Here is an 18,439-nt window from a genome sequence, read left to right as displayed (position 1 = left end):
TAGTTATGGATGCTTCCTCTTGCCCTTTAATATTTTGCCCTTTCCAGAGCCAAATCTTTATCTTCTTCTTCTAGCACTATAGCCTTCTGTAAAAATGACTTGCGTCTCTAATTTCTTACAAGGAAGGGGGTAATAGGGGAAGTTGAATTTGATTTGTCATATATTGTAATGGAAAAATTGTAAACTTTTAGTTGACCATAAAAACTTTTATATAATTCCGTACAATAAGCGTCCTAACATTCTTTATCACATCATCCTTCCATCGTTTCGTTGGTCTTTCTATATCTCTCTATCCCTGTGGTGTCCATTCTTCAGTTCACATCACTCCTCTCTCTCCATGGATCCTTACAGATTTGCAAGCCATACTAATCTGTGCTTTTATGTGTCGTAGTATGTCTGCACCAATGCAGACAATCATTGGTCAATGACCTGGTCCAATTCATGGTTCATTCTTATTGTCCACATTCCAGTACCATCTTGTGTCGATCTATATATCTTATTTATATCTGAATTTGATCTCATCTCCTATCGACATGGTCCTTTTTTCGCATCCGTATGTTGTTCTTGGTCTTATAATAGTGCGATAGATGTTGAGTTTCGATTGTCTCGCAAGTATTTTACAGGTGTTTTTAGGCTAAGTGGCAGTTATTACCGCTAAGCATTCGCGATTCGTGACATCTTTAGTGACATTATTTATTTCATTCACTCTGGATCCCACATATATGAAGCTTCGTGATCTTGTCGGTATATTTTGTTTTGAATTCGTTAATTATGAGTTTGACTTTTGAGGTTTTCAAACAGTTCTGTTAGCTGTCCATGAGTTCTGACAGCTGTCGTCAATCTAATTAGCGTGATATTAATTAAGCTTATCAGCTTCTACGGTATACCCACCTTTGCTAGGTGTTGTAGCAATCTTTTTCTATTTATTTCATCAAAAATCTTTGTAAATGTTACAAAGGTGTCTGTCATGTTTGAAGAATATTTGTTGTGTGTTCTGCAAAGTGTGGACATGATCTGTACTTGAGCGACTTGGCCTAAATCCACTTTGATGTTCCCTCAGGGTTCGTTAGGAGTAAGATTCAGGCGTTGGTACATTATAGCACTTTGTAGGTGGTGTTTAGCAGTGTAATGCCTCTGTAGTTACTAATTTAGTTTGTTCTTATAGATGAACTGGATGATACCTAGCTTACCATGTTTTCTGATTTAATTGAAATATTTATCTTTACATGTTCTATCTTGATGCTTTCGATAGTTCAGCAGGTATTGCAGGCTTTCCAGGGGTTTTATAATTCGTTAATTAGTTAATTGTTTGCACAGCTACTTTTTATGTTGGTTTTGGTCACAAATTCGTCCTTATAATCTTCTTATGATGTTAAAAGTTTCTTAAAATATTTTGTCCATCTTCTCCTTACCTCCATCGCTTCATTCAAAATTGTTTCGTTGACATCCTTACGTATTACTATACTTGGTTGATAGCTTTTAGTGAGTTCTTTGGTCGCCTTGTAACATTTTCTACTTTCTTGTTTGCTGGTATTTTCAGTTATTTGTTGTATTTTCTGTTTTAGGCTTTCTTTTCTCTTCCTTCGGCATGTTCTGTTGGCTTCTTCTTCATCGCTTAGATATTAAGACGATCGATTTGGTTGCATTCATCCGTACCTGGAATTATTCATGGTACGATTTTGAAGTTATAATGTATGGCTAATTATGCTAGTCTCACACCATTATCATTAGCTTTATCGTGGAAGCTTGGTTTACCAATCACTGGTATACTTAAACTAAAACTAGAATTAACACTAGACCTAGAAACTTTCGGGTTAAGCGGTGCATTTTTTGAAAAAATGTTTGACGTTTCGGATGCCATGTTGCAACCTTCTTCAGAAACAAGTTCGAAGTGACGAATTCGGTTAAAATTTGACAATAAATACATGAAAAGGTAATTAATAACTAATTAGTGTCTAATTGTCAACTAAGTTGTTTTTGTCAAATCCGGGTGGAGAAGGCTTCGTTGAGTTCCCAACCATCTTCTCTATTCATATTATTCCCATATCGATGAATCTCTATCGCCTCTCTCGTCAATCTTTGGAAGTAATGTCCGTTTCTTGCTAACACTTTTATTTTGTCGAACTCTATGCTATGTCCTCCTTTGTGGCAATGCTCTGCGACTGCAGATTGTTGGATCTTCCTTAGTCGGACGCCCCTCTCGTGTTCCTTGATGCGGCACTCGATGTTACGTCCAGTTTGGCCAACGTAATATTTCCCGCAACTGCACGATAGCCGATAGACTCCCGCTCCCTTTAATAGTTTGTCTTTGGCTATCGGAAGAGCGTTTTTTATTTTACTGACCGTGCCGTATCGTACCACGATATCATTCTTCTTCAGACGCCTCGCAATTCGATCCGTCACACCTGAAACATATAACATATATCCTTCTCTTTGCGTAGTTTGGTGGCTCGTCGGATATCTCTCATCGTATAGCCGTTCTTCTGCGGCACATCTTCTAGGAATCTTTCTTCATTTCTTAGGTTCTTTTTATCGCATATCCTCTATGCTCGCTGGAATAAGGCTTGAATCATGGACCTCTTCTGTTGTGGTGGGATGAAGCCTGCAGGTATCTATTCGTATGCGTCTCTTTCGATATACTCCCAGTTCCATGCCCCCATCTGTCTTCCTAGTGACTAACACATCCAGCAATGGCAACTGTTTTGCAGTTTCTGTTTCCATGGTAAATTTTATTATGGAGTGCTGTGAATTGAGGTGGTCTAGAAATTCCTGGAGTTGCTCCTTTCCATGTTGCCAGATCTCGAAAGTGTCATCGACGTAACGGAACCATAGCTTCGGTTTCCAAGGACTCTTCTTTAACGCTTCCTCTTCAAACATCTCCATGTAAAAATTGGCTATCACAGGAGACAAAGGTGATCCCATGGCTGCCTCTACGCATTGCTCGTAGAATTCCCCCTTCCAGCTGAAATATATCGACGATAGGCAGTACTCCACTAGTCCTGGGACATACTTAGGCAAACCCTCCGGGATGAGTTTCTGGCGAAGACCATTCACAGCATCTTTGATTACTACTCTGGTACTCTGGTGAATAGAGATTCCACGTCGAAACTTACCAGCATAGGGCGTAGTGGGACGTCTGGTTTATCGATTTTGGGTAATCCATAATATATATCCTTGGTGGTACTGGAGCCTCTACGGATAAGTTTTTGAGCGACTGCATAGTTTAAGCCTTTGGCGAGTACTTTAGTTTCCTCCTCTGTTAATGGGACGCTTGATCGGTTGATAACGACTGTTTCAATTGGCAAATCGTTATTTTTCCTCTTGTGGGTGCGGCGGTACAACGATTCGAATTTCTTAATTTGCTTATCCCGATATCTTTGGAATTCACGTTCAGCCTTCTCCATGGTTATCCTGTCTACTTTGTCCCAGTCTTCTCTTGCAATGGAATTGGAAAGTGAGAGGTGGAGTCGCAGTAACCTCCCACTTATTCTCTGCAGATTTTTAAAGGTTTTGTGAATTCTTTTTCGTATCAGCGCCTGTTCTGGCTTAATCAAGATCCTACGTGCTGCAGCGGTGTCGATATGGTGCTTCACTCTGAGGAAAGTTGGCGTTACTCTCTTTTCTCTGCATCTACGTAGAAAAGCCAAGCCACTTAATAGCTTGCGTTGTCTAATCCGTAAGTTGTCAAGATCCTTGATTTGTTTGTTAATGTCCTCCCCATAAAGGTTGATAATATAAGTACGCAAGCTTGGCATACATTCACCTTTCCAAGTTGAGCATTAGCATCCTTCACAGTAATAATAACAGTCTGGAGCTGTTTATAGAACTGTTCCACAATTACCTCTACACTTTCTTCCAGTTGAAGCATTTATATTTATAAATGTTTAACCTTAACAAGTAATTTGCAGATTCAATCATTAATTGGCAAAAACCTAATGTCGATTTGTATATTTTGTTATTCTCTATAAACTCTACGCCACCATAATATCTTTACTGTTTCGCTTCAATATAAAAAAATAAATTGAACTAGAAATTTTTAAAATATCGTTTTAATTGTTAACGAATACCAAGATATAAATTTAAACGGCTTGTTTTCTGTTATCAGCATTATTACTACACTGTCGACAATTTAATCTTATCTTATAATCAGGATGCAACTTGTTATTATATTGTTTTGTTATGGCTTGCTAAACTATGTTTTATTACGTATTAATTTTTTAAAATAATTTTTGATAATTAATATAAATTCCTTTATAACGTCAAAAATAGCATGTGCTATCGCTGGAATTTTTAATATACTTAAAAAATTTACAAAACAATTTTATTTTTCAGTTTTTTTAACAGCAAAAGATCTAAGAAAGTGTAAAAATTTCCGATTTAAATTGAAGTTTTATGAGTTTTGGCGCAAAATAAAAATGGTATTGACCGTTCTCTAAAGACGATCTCAATGTTAAATTTAAACGGATTCTATATCGTCATCTTTGCGTCTAGATTTTGCTGAAGTTTTCTGTTCGATTTTAAATAAGTCTTCGTTACTGGAAGCTTGAAAATAAGCTCCTTATAAAAGAAATTTATTACAAAATAAAAATAAATCGACGAGAATTGTATTCACGGTCGCGCAGCTTTTGTGTCGGTCGGCAATTTCAATTTATTCGATAAATAATATTTATTTACCAACCTCTGAATATGCAATGAAATTATGCCGTTATTATTATTTAAAATTAAACGTATTTATTAAACCGAATTGCTCGATGTGTCACTTGTTGCAATGTTAAAAGTATTTTAATTGAAACGTATCTCTCAAATTAACCCGCAAAAATTTTTAATAAATATCTTTTGCTAAAAATCGATATATTTCTATAATATCCATCATAATAACCTCCCGCGGTTTTGTATGAAAGCGTTTGTCCTTGTACCACTTTAATACTCAAGGCATGTAGCTTTTCCGTATATTGGCATCGATAGATCACGATTTTCCAATTTTCCTGATGGGGACCACTTGTCACTTTCAATAACTTCGCAAATACGGACCGAGAACATCTCAAGGACGTACCATTAAATTTGAATCTCGGATCATTACTCGTATAGAGTGAATAGTATCTTAACGAACCACCAAAAACGATGAAAATTTGTCTCAATATTTTTCAAATATAGTGTGCTTCAAACTGTTTGTCCTCGATTTTAGATGAAAATAAAAACTTAATTGGTTTATACAAAGTTTAAAGAATAATCTTTTATTTGTTTATAAGCATCGTTGGCATGATTTATTAAACTAAACTATGCAGTTTTATATACATATTTTAATGTAATGTGACGTAATGTGATAAGTTGAATCTCAAGACCGAATTGAGATTAAATAATAATAGAATAGAATAGTGCTGGGTGAGAGGCTAACCCATACCTGTACTGGTAAAAACAAACAAAAAATTCACCTTCCATCCAAAAATCCAACTTTATCAACTTATTAGTCCTTTTGCAAGACAAAAGTGCAACTATCTTGTTGAAACAACATTTCTCCGTAGATACGTGGCACATTTTCTAACAAAGTTGGTAAATTATTTTGAAGGAAATACAAATAGCATACGAAACTATGAATATTTTAGAAATTTTTTAGAAATGGTGTGTAAAACTTAATTAACTTTTTTTACATAAGTTTTTTCAACGTTAACTCAATTAAACTAATATTTTTTTCACAAAACTGACTTTTGTTGTTTGATTTCTGACTTCTACAGTAGCATGGTTAATAATTATTACATTATTAAAAATATGGGTTGGCCTCTCGAAGCAGTGAGACATCTAGTTTTGTCTCACTGCTTCGCCTACTTGCTTGTGGCAAAGCATTATGTTAATAATCACCTTAATTGTTGCTGGTCCTGCCATTTAATTGGATAATGTTTGTTTGTTTGATTTTTTGACATCGTAGGATTTAAATTATTTAAAACGCTTTAATTATTTATTAATAATGAATAAATAATAAATAATTACATCGTTAATGTGCAAAAGCGTTTTAAATAATTTAGTTGGATATTTTTTGTCACATTGGATTTCAATTTATTAAGCTATCATTAGGAATAGTTGGTATCATCTGAGTTTGTTAGGATTTCTAAGTAACACCGAAGAGGAAGAAGTTCATCTACACTAAGCTATTTGGAAAGCAGTTTTAAGTATTTTGCACAAATTATTTGTATACCATTAACTGAATTAGTCAGTACAGCATAGTCTGATTTCACATAACATGTAAGGATGCAGAAGTAGTGTGTTCAAACGGATTCTGTGGATAGAACTGATAAACATATGGCGAATAGTTGTGCATCTATATCTGGATCTTCTATTTCTTCTTCTAGAAACCAATCCTTCTTTTTTTTATCTCTTTTCTCACTATCTCTTCGATCTCAACAAATTCCAACAATAAGCCCAAATAATTGTTGGCAATATCTCAATTAAATTGAAGAAGATCAAACACAAAAAGTAAACGAAACTCAACCTTGATAAACTTAAACAACCAGAAATTCAAGCAGAATTAGAGAAAATATTGAATGACACACTCGAAGAAAAATTTAGTGAAACACCAACAAAATCAGAAGACATTTAGACACTTTCAAAACAACAATTACAGCCAAACAAACAGAAAAATTACACGATGTTATAGGAATTACAAAAAATTCATAGATATCAGAAAAACTGTTACAACTGATGGACACTCGAAGATCTTACAAAAATCAAAAAGAAGCGAAATATAAAGAAATACAGATAATCATCAGAAAACAAATTAGGGAAGCGAACGAAGAATGGATGAACAATAGATGTAAAAAGAACTGTTGGAAAGTTTTGTGAGGAACTGAAGGACTTACTAAGAAAACTAGACCACTTTAATACATACAAAAAGGTAAGAAATGATAAATATGAAGGAAAGATTCACTACGATGACTCTAGTAGGTAATAATAATCAAATGGTAACTAGAAAAAACAGAACCGCAGATGAATGTAACCCAAGAAATAATACTTGACATACTAATATCCGAAGTTACAAAAGCAGTTAGCACGCCAAAGACACGAAAGGCCCCCGGTCCAGACGAAATATATGTAGAAATGATAAAGCTTATACATGAAGAAAGTCGAGTAGGGGGACCAACCAACCTTGCACCGCGACCCTAAGGATCTATTGTACCCCGATAGATATCGTTATCAAATTTCACCGTGCAGTCCAATGCTCTTAACGAACATTAATACCTCGCACGGTGAAAGGTCATTCAGATCCTTTGAGGAGATAAACTGCGACCCAAAAATCGAGAATCTGATACGGTTAACAGCAGGGCAGTGGCATAAAACATGCTCAACCTTCTCTGCTTCCTCCGCACATAGTCGACATTCAAAATCGTCGGCTAAACCCAACAAGTTGAGGTGTGCTTGTAATAAGAGCAGTGCCCAGTAAAGACACCCATTAGAATTTTTATGCTGCTACGAGCAAGTCCTAAAATATTCCCGGGTTTGACAGTGGCGATGTTAATAAACACCTTAGCATGTCTCATTCTAGGAGAACTGGTCCACTGTAGGCGAAGTCTCTCTTTAGCCCACAGTCCAACTCTTTGTTTGGCCTTAGCAAATAATACACCAACTGCTGGTTCTGGTCCCACAAACACTTTAGCGCTGCCCTCTCGTGCTAGCTCATTTGCCGCTTCATTGCCAGCAACCCCAGAGTGACCCGGAATCCAGATCAGAGAAACTCTGTTATCACAACTTAGTGTGTTTAATGTTCTTTTGCACTCACCAAGCCGACACCGTTTTCAGGGCTTGCAGCGCCTGGAGAGCGGCTTGACTGTCTGAGAAAAGTCGTACTGTCATGTTCTTCACCCCTCTCTCAAGAAGGATTTTAGCACCCATGTCAATAGCAAATACTTCCGCCTGGAATACAGTACAGTACGTACCCAGGCTGTAAGCTTGCTTAATTCGAGGTGTCGGGCAGTATACTCCGACCCGTTCCGGTGTTTTAGATCCATCTGTGTACATGCAAATATCTGCTTGAACTAGAGAATTTTCATTTTCGATCCAGGATTGCCATTTAGGCAGTACAATCTGGTATCGAGCATTAATCACTGATAGTGATCCCACCAAATCTGACGGCATTGATAGCACAGTATCAGTGGCTATAATGTCTTCCGTACCCCATTGGCAGGACGGGGGTGCGGAAGGAATGGTAGTTCTAGCCACTTTCTCTATATGCAAATGTAGAGGAGATAGGCCAAGCAGAACCTCCATTGCTAGAATTGGCATTGTGCTTATTGCACCAGAGATTGCCAATCCACTGATTCACACCTTAACACTGCTAATAAACAAAATATATAGTACGGAAACCTTCCCAGAAGACTGGCTGGCAAATGAACGTTTGTACCGATACCCAAGGAAACTGAAGCAAATAGATGCACTTTATTTTAATAAGTTTAATGAGTCACATCCTGAAAACATTACATAGACTCGTATAGCAACATAGAGAGAATGCGAGCGTACATACGAAAAAGCGTTTTATCGAGTAAAACATACAGAACTAATCGAAACCCTAACACATCATGGGATAGACTATAAAAATGTGGCCCTTATTAAGAACCTGTATTGGGAACAAATGGCATCGATCAAAATAAACGATCATCTGAAAACAGACAAAGCGATAAAAAGAGGAGTGTGTAAAATATATAATCTGAAAAAATCTTTTAAAATACCCTCGAAAATATTGAAGAAGGAATCGAAATAAATGGAGAATATATAAATAACTTAAAATAAACAAACTACACAATCACTACGTACAGTGCAGAGGGATTTCATCGCGTTTTGAATGTCTTTTGAATGTGAACTTTCCGAAGAATGCTGAAGATCTCTTGGACGGAGCAGGTCAGCAATGATGAGGTACTAAGAAGGATGGGAACTGATAGAGACTTCTTCCGATCACGCATGTCGCCAAAATTCGGCAACAATCACATTTTTACGCTTGTTTTTAACATTTTTAAATTATTATTATTGTAGTTGTCTCTTCTCATCTTAATATTTAGCTATAACGTAAGAAAAACTATGTGTTTTTTAGAAGATGGATGTGTTTATTATTGGCTCAACGGGTTTTAATTGCTAGTTGCAATCATCTTCAGGAGCTAGCCACCTATTATTATAAAAATAAAGAAATACATTTCACAAACTACATCAAATAAGATTCTAACATTAGTGTGATTATTTAAAAAACATATAACTTACGTCATTGGATTCTTAAAGACATAATCTATTCTATATTAATTTTTAAAAACAATTTTTATTGTCACTTCTTAATTAAGACTGGATGTCTTAAAAATAAGACACTATAAGTTACCAAATATAATTAGTGACAATACCATTAATTGTTGAATAAGCAGATCCATTCTTTAACCAGTGCGGTAATTAAATAAATTCGAAAAATTGTCTTACAATTGGTTTATTTTAAGTTTAAGTTCAATCTGACATGTTTCGGTCTCTTAAAAGACCATCATCGGAGGTATCGTAAAAATGACATATGAGGAATAACATATAAGAAAATAGATTAGCTGCTAGCAGATATGTGTGGAAGATGTTTTTGTGGATAGTATCAGGAAAGCCGGGAATCACGTTATATTTGAAGGTTAGGAACATCCTATATATAGAATATCCTATATCGGAGGTATCCTAACGATACCTCCGATGATGGTCATTTAAAAGACCGAAACATGTCAGGTTGAACTTAAACTTAAAATAAACCAGTTGTAAGACAATTTGTCGAATTTATTTAAATACCATTAATATAGAATAATGTAGTTTGTGAAATGTATTTCTTTATTTTTATAATAATAGTCTAATAGTAATAATAATCATCTTCTAAAAAACACATAGTTTTTCTTACTTTACAACAAAATTTTTAAATTAGCCCTTCTCAAACGTAACAGTACAAGTTTTTTTATTTTAGGACCAAAACTGATAATATCTAAATATTATCTAAATGCAACACTTTCCAGTCGCGCATCACCTTCAAAATTAATGTCATTTAAAAAAAAATCTCATTGGACACCCATTTATTATTAAGAACAGCATAAAACAACGAACACTTGCCGAAATTATCTCCAACCTTCAGTAATGGAGAAGGCGCATTAAGAAGAAAATTGTTAGAAATGAGATTAAAAGAAAAAATTGTTTTCAAAAGCTTTGGATTTCAACAATGAAACTCTTTCGGGTTATAATGGAACGTTTAATAAGGGTTAAATGCCAATTTAGATAGAAACTGAAGACTTCTCGAGGTTATAAAAAGACGCTTAATGGAAAAAACTGTTTTCTCCATAACGATTAGGAATTAAGAAATAACACGTTTTGAGGTTGTAAAGGAATGTTTCAAGTTAGGTAGCTATATACCTGGAACTTGCAGGTGCAGACCATTTTTCTATGAATAAGAAGCTTCCAAATAAGTATAAAGCAAGCGTAAAATAAAAAGTATTTTCTCTAAAACAGTTGTGAATTAAGAAATAAGACATTTTGAATTTATAAAGGAAGATGTGAAGGTTATGCATAAGTTATACATAGATTGTGATTAGTAATAATATTAAAAACTGAATTAATATTTTATGCTCATTGTTAACTTATCAAAGTAAATTAGAATATTCAGTCTCATTTATGGGAGTAACTATTTTGGTGTCAATAACGGCATTCCGCTACTAGAGTTGAGTTCGTATGTTCTTGTCGTCTAATTCAGGTAGAACCATATGTCTTTGTATATGTTTTTCATTCTATTTCATTGTAATCGATGCCAAGTTAGTCTATGCAAGGTTAAACCTCTGCAGTTGGTCACCTTTTTCTTTCCTTTTGTCTATTGAGTACCATTCTAAAATTTTCTTAGTCCTTATCCCATCCTTCATTCTTATTATATCCCCCGTCCAGCCCTTTTTTCTTGAATTTTTGTTTAGATTTAAGATCCAATTAATTTCACGGTTACGTATTCATTATCGTCTTCAACAGCAAATTAATTTTCCTGACAATTAAAATTAATTATAATTATCATTGTTTTTCTCCATAACTTCTTATGGAAATTGAAACTTGCTTTTATCGAGATTCTGAAAACAAAGACGAGATAAGTACACACTGAGGCAGTTTGCATATTATTAATTATCACAATGCATCGTTTAAATGTTCAGACTTTACCATTAACGTTATGAAACTAATGCAGTGTTGATGTTAATGACTGGTAATAATTTCTGTCGCAGATGAACTCGGAAATAACGTCTAAAACCATATGTGTAGAAGTACTTCTAATTGATGGAACGCTATTTATCCTATGGGATACATTAAATCTGGTTTTTTCATAATAACGAAAAAGTTATCGTATCATTCATTACTTTAAAATAATCGTGTATTGTTTTTAAAGAAATCTCCGTGTTTTGTTAGGACTGAAACTAAACAATACAAGATCGTTTAGTTTTGTTTACGTTGAGAATGAAATCAATGATTTTGTTATTTTTTTTTGTTACAGAGACGATTTAACCTGGGACACTTTCAGGGACCAAATGCCTGCTAGGAAGGGGCTGTTGGCGCCCCAAAACACTTTCCTTGATACGATCGCAACCCGTTTCGACGGCACTCGTAAGTAAACCTTAACAATTTCAGTTAGCAGTTCGCATTCGAAAGTTTCTTTCTTTATCAATATGTGTCTTCTGGAATTCTATTTACATTTATCTACCAAACCCGCGAGATAAAACTCTACGTCTATAGTCTCTGATTTTAGAAACTAAATTTTACTAAAAGTTCGTTGATAATAATAAATACAAAATTGTTTCGTTTGCTCTATTTGTATAACAATCTCATATTCTTATACAGCAGTGGTGTCCATAACGTCGATCGCAAAGCAGTTTTGAGTCGATCGCCAAGAAAATCATGAATTTGATATATCTATATCTGGGCCTTAGAGCAAAAAAAAGGAAGGTTACACCTTGGCAAGACGTTTATATAAAAAGTCGATTTTGATCAAAAATTAGTGGACACCACTGCTCTAAATCGATTAAACATCAAAATTGTTGATTTTCAAAAATTAACTCAATGATAACTCAAAAACTAAATGCGATGGAGAATTATTTTTTATACATAAATCCTTAATAATGGACCATAAAGACTAGATCCATAAAAAAGTTTAACCGAATTATTACCATTTTTTATTTATAAGATCTAAATCGATTAAACATCCAAATTGTTGATTTTGGTAAATTAACTCAAGCATAACTCAAAAACTAAAAGCGATGGAGAAGAACTTTTTATTTTTATACATAAAACCTTAGTAATGGGCCATAAAGATTAAATCCGTAACAAGATTGAACCCAATTATTACCATTTTTTATTTATAAGCTCTAAATCGATTAAACATCAAAATTGTTGATTTTCGAAAATTAACTCAATTATAACTCAAAAACTAAAAGCGATGGGGAAATACTTTTTATGCATAAAACCTTAGTATTGGGCGATAAAGACTAGATCCATAACAAGATTGAACCCAATTATTACCATTTTTTATTTATAAGCTCTAAATCGATTAAACATCAAAATTGTTGATTTTCGAAAATTAACTCAATTATAACTCAAAAACTAAAAGCGATGGGAAAATACTTTTTATACATAAAACCTTAGTAATGGGCCATAAAGACTTAAATCCATAACAAGATTGAACCCAATTATTACAATTTTTTATTTATAAGCTCTAAATCAATTAAACATCAAAATTGTTGATTTTCGAAAATTAACTCAATTATAACTTAAAAACTAAAAGCGATGGGGAAATACTTTTATACATAAAACCTTAGTAATGGGCCATAAAGACTAAATTCATAACAAGATTGAACCCAATTATTACTATTTTTTATTTATAAGCTCTAAATCGATTAAACATCAAAATTGTTGATTTTCGAAAATTAACTCAATCATAACTCAAAAACTAAAAGCGATGGGGAAATACTTTTTATACATAAAACCTTAATAATGGGCCATAAAGACTAAATCCATAACAAGATGAACCCAATCATTACTATTTTTTATTTATAAGCTCTAAATTGATGAAACATCAAAATTGTTGATTTTCGAAAATTAACTCAATCATAACTCAAAAACTAAAAGCGATGGGGAAATACGTTTTATACATAAAACCTTAGTAATGGGCCATAAAGACTAAATCCATAACAAGATTGAAGCCAATTATTACTATTTTTTGTTTATAAGCTCTAAATCGATTAAACATCAAAATTGTTGATTTTCGAAAATTAAGTCAATGATAACTCAAAAACTAAATGCGATGGAGAATTATTTTTTATACATAAATTCTTAATAATGGACCATAAAGACTAGATCCATAAAAAGATTTAACCCAATTATTACCATTTTTTATTTATAAGATCTAAATCGATTAAACATCCAACTTGTTGATTTTGGAAAATTAACTCAATCATAACTTAAAAACTAAAAGCGATGGAGAAGAACTTTTTATTTTTACACATAAAACCTTAGGAATGGGCCATAAAGGTTAAATCCGTAACAAGATTGAACCCAATTATTACCATTTTTTATTTATAAGCTCTAAATCGATTAAACATCAAAATTGTTGATTTTCGAAAATTAACTCAATGATAACTCAAAAACTAAATGCGATGGAGAATTATTTTTTATACATAAATCCTTAATAATGGACCATAAAGACTAGATCCATAAAAAGGTTTAACCGAATTATTACCATTTTTTATTTATAAGATCTAAATCGATTAAACATCCAAATTGTTGATTTTGGAAAATTAACTCAAGCATAACTCAAAAACTAAAAGCGATGGAGAAGAACTTTTTATTTTTATACATAAAACCTTAGTAATGGGCCACAAAGATTAAATCCGTAACAAGATTGAACCCAATTATTACCATTCTTTATTTATAAGCTCTAAATCGATTAAACATCAAAATTGTTGATTTTCGAAAATTAACTCAATTATAACTCAAAAACTAAAAGCGATGGGGAAATACATTTTATACATAAAACCTTAGTAATAGGCCATAAAGACTAAATCCGTAACAAGATTGAACCCACTTATTACCATTTTTTATTTATAAGCTCTAAATCGATTAAACATCAAAATTGTTGATTTTCGAAAATTAACTCAATGATAACTCAAAAACTACATGCGATGGAGAATTATTTTTTATACATAAATCCTTAATAATGGACCATAAAGACTAGATTCATAAAAAGATTTAACCCAATTATTACCATTTTTTATTTATAAGATATAAATCGATTAAACATCCAACTTGTTGATTTTGGAAAATTAACTCAATCATAACTCAAAAACTAAAAGCGATGGGGAAGAACTTTTTATTTTTATACATAAAACCTTAGTAATGGGCCATAAAGATTAAATCCGTAACAAGATTGAACCCAATTATTACTATTTTTTATTTATAAGCTCTAAATCGATTAAACATCAAAATTGTTGATTTTCGAAAATTAACTCAATTATAACTCAAAAACTTAAAACGATGGGGAAATACTTTGTATACATAAAACCTTAATAATGGGCGATAAAGACTAGATCCATAACAAGATTGAACCGAATTATTACCATTTTTTATTTATAAGCTCTAAATCGATTAAACATCAAAATTGATGATTTTTGAAAATTAACTCAATCATAACTCATAAACTAAAAGCGATAGGGAAATATTTTTATACATAAAACCTTAGTAATGGACCATAAAGACTAGATCCGTAACAAGATTGAACCCACTTATTACCATTTTTTATTTATAAGCTCTAAATCGATTAAACATCAAAATTGTTGATTTTCGAAAATTAACTCAATGATAACTCAAAAACTACATGCGATGGAGAATTATTTTTTATACATAAATCCTTAATAATGGACCATAAAGACTAGATTCATAAAAAGATTTAACCCAATTATTACCATTTTTTATTTATAAGATATAAATCGATTAAACATCCAACTTGTTGATTTTGGAAAATTAACTCAATCATAACTCAAAAACTAAAAGCGATGGGGAAGAACTTTTTATTTTTATACATAAAACCTTAGTAATGGGCCATAAAGATTAAATCCGTAACAAGATTGAACCCAATTATTACTATTTTTTATTTATAAGCTCTAAATCGATTAAACATCAAAATTGTTGATTTTCGAAAATTAACTCAATTATAACTCAAAAACTTAAAGCGATGGGGAAATACTTTGTATACATAAAACCTTAATAATGGGCGATAAAGACTAGATCCATAACAAGATTGAACCGAATTATTACCATTTTTTATTTATAAGCTCTAAATCGATTAAACATCAAAATTGATGATTTTTGAAAATTAACTCAATCATAACTCATAAACTAAAAGCGATAGGGAAATATTTTTATACATAAAACCTTAGTAATGGACCATAAAGACTAGATCCATAAAAAGATGAACTCAATTATTACTATTTTTTATTTACAAGCTCTAAATTTATGGTGGCCATAACGTCGATCGCCAAGAAAATCATGAATCGGAAATATCTATATCTGGGCCTCAGAGCAAAAAAAAGGAAGTTTACTTTAAACCCTTCGGTCGATCTTGGTAAGACATTTATATAAAAAGTCGATCTTGATCAAAAATTAGTGGACACCACTGTTATACAGGATGTCGCAGAAAAGACGCCTACCCCAAGCTGTAACTCTGTCATTTAGATTCCGATTTTCATGGGCTAGTTTCGTAGCTATTTTATACTACAAATAAATTTTTTTAGTCATTGTATAGAGATTTTTCTTCTGAATCCATTAAATACTGTGTGCTAAGTGCTATCAAAGTTCGGTATATTGAAACTGATATTCATTTTTAATAAACTTTCTTTTGATGTATCACACATATACCACAGGGTGAAAATGGGCGAACTACCCTTATTTTTTCGGGTTTATTTAAAAACTACCCTATAGATTTTGATGGCGTTAAATATACTTGTAGTATATTCAAAAATATTAGTTAAATGTTTTTTCTCATTCATCCTTGATCAACCCCAGCGAAGTTACGGAGGTTAATATGTTACCGCTTTTCGTAAGAATGATGTAATAAAATTGTCAGGTATTTTGAAAATATTTTAAACAAAACGAGTTTGGCGAAATTTGACACGGTATTTGTTTAATATGTGATGTAAAAATGTTTGAAAATGGTTGGAACTTAGGGGAAGAAATAAATATCAAACTTCTAGATAAATAAGTTATTTTATTTATTTAGGAATTAAAAACCAACTAACAAAAGAAATGGTTGAATAAACAAAAAATATTTATTATACATTATTAATTGATTAATTGAAAATTTGTTTCCTCAATTATTTAAAGTATCACATATGTGGGTTCAACAGTCAATTAATAATGTATTTTATTATACATTATTAATTGATTAATTGAAAACGTTTATTACTCATGTTGATCAAATTTGTGTTTATTGTTAATAATTTGTTAGCCAATTTTTTGATTTGAAGTAAAACCTGTTGTGATATTATATTTGGAAAGGTTACTTTTAAAATTTCGATAAACTGCGATGTATGTTTTATTTTCAGTAAAATGAGGGTATATTAAATTAGTGATGCGTTTTTGGATCTAGCCGTTTTAGTTTTTAAAATATGGCCGAAAAAAAAAAAAATTACTTTTTGTAACTTCTTTATTTTTCGTTTTTTCGTGAATTTGAAAAAATATTCTTAAGGCAACTTTTTCTGAAAAATGTCATGACATAACTAGAAATTTTCTCCGACGTTTCGTTTTCGTGAAACTATCATCAGGTTTATTTTTTCTTATGAACGCCATATTTGATTTTCACATAAAAAAATAGGATAATTAATTCTGATTTGAATGATATGTCACATTCAAATAAAAAAACCTGATGATAGTTTCACGAAACGTCGGGGAAAATTTTTAATTGTATCATGACATTTTTCATAAAAAGTTGCCTTAAGAATGTTTTTTCAGATTCACGATAAAACGAAAAATAAATGTTTTTCGGCCATATTTTAAAAACTAAAGCGGCTAGATCCAAAAACTTACTTGAAAAATGATGAGTTGTAAGATACGCAACTTTGCCCCCATTTAATCATTTCTGTATCTCTTATGGTTTCTGAGATCCCAATGGTGGGGGTCGAATTTGAATTACCCTGTAGTATGCGAACAAAACTTTTTTATCTTCAACAATAAATTTTACAAGATGTTTGATGGTCTCCCTATGGGATCACAGATCTCTATATAGTAGCTGACATATTCGTTAACTATTATGAACAACAAATTTCGTTTTTTTTGGACGATACGTGAATGATATAATTGTAATACAGGTCATACAGGTGTCTCACGTAACTGGTTCGTTAGAACTTTTTCAGGTTCCACTATTCGTAGAGATTTGAAACTTTGGTAGCATGGGTTGTTCATTCGGAAGTTTCGATCTAAAATATTTTCAACATGGCTGCCATTCCGGTCTATCGGAAGAAGATCATAACTTCGTTATTTTAAATGAAATGTTATAGTTTTTATTACACCTTTTAATTGTACGTAAAAATATGTTGACTTTCATAAAAGTTATTGGTACCTAGCGTCTTTCGTTTTTGAGTTATTTTGATTTTAAGTTTTTTTTGGCAAATTTCACTATGCTCTTTAAAACCCCATATTCCTGCCAACGTTCATTCAAAAGAGCTCTAAATTGGTACGATTACTCTTAGATGCTGTCAAATAGATTGTAATTTATTGTATCAGAGTATCTTATACAGAAAGGTCAAAAATTGAATTACAGTTTCTCCATATTCAACCGCAAGAAAGTCGAAAATTTTAAATGGAATGCTCCATATTTAATTTAATTCTCTACAATTTATCTATTAACATTCCTATACCTATTTATTGTAGTTTGCCTCATATCGGGGCATTTATTAAAACATGCGCGAAATACGTTTTTTTTTATTAGAAAGCTATGGAATTTTGACAGTTTTTGGTCCGTGTTTGTATTGTTGTTGTCATTAGTTATATTTGACGTCGTGTGCAAGTCTTGAACATCATTATCGGCAGATTATTCCAACACCGATATATGAAATTTATTTTGTATTGATGGCAAATGAATAATCTTTTGGACAGGACGTGTCGAACACTTAAGAAGAGATGCCTAACAAACCTAACGCCCATTACAAGGAAAAATTTCAAAAAATTGTTAAAGATTTTCTTAGTTCTGGACATATCGAGACCAAAAGAAATCGCATATTTCCGGTCACCAGTGATGAAGATAACAAAGTAAATATTTTATTTGTATTTTATTGTATATATAACCTATAAAAGTGATAACTTCTTCAATTGGCTCAATTATACAGTAATAAAATATCAATAAAATAGAAAAAGTAAATGAGAAATAGGGGAACAACATTAA

At 32.3% G+C, this 18,439-nt stretch overlaps 1 protein-coding gene across 3 annotated transcripts in view; it reads left to right on the top strand.

Annotated features, from left to right (window-relative positions):
• The window catches only part of LOC111419964 (Eag-like K[+] channel), a 219,965-nt gene that overhangs the window by 52,459 nt on the left and 149,067 nt on the right, over positions 1-18,439 (top strand). For all 3 annotated transcript variants that reach the window (XM_071194571.1, XM_071194569.1, XM_071194570.1), the window contains exon 2: positions 11,507-11,616. In XM_071194571.1, the coding sequence (XP_071050672.1) occupies positions 11,507-11,616 (110 nt within the window). The remainder of the gene's footprint in view (positions 1-11,506; positions 11,617-18,439) is intronic.

Source organism: Onthophagus taurus, chromosome 2, assembly GCF_036711975.1.
Source record: "Onthophagus taurus isolate NC chromosome 2, IU_Otau_3.0, whole genome shotgun sequence".
NCBI classification, from domain to species: domain Eukaryota; kingdom Metazoa; phylum Arthropoda; class Insecta; order Coleoptera; family Scarabaeidae; genus Onthophagus; species Onthophagus taurus.
Note: the sequence above shows the minus strand (reverse complement) of the source record. Positions and strands in the feature narration are given on the sequence as shown.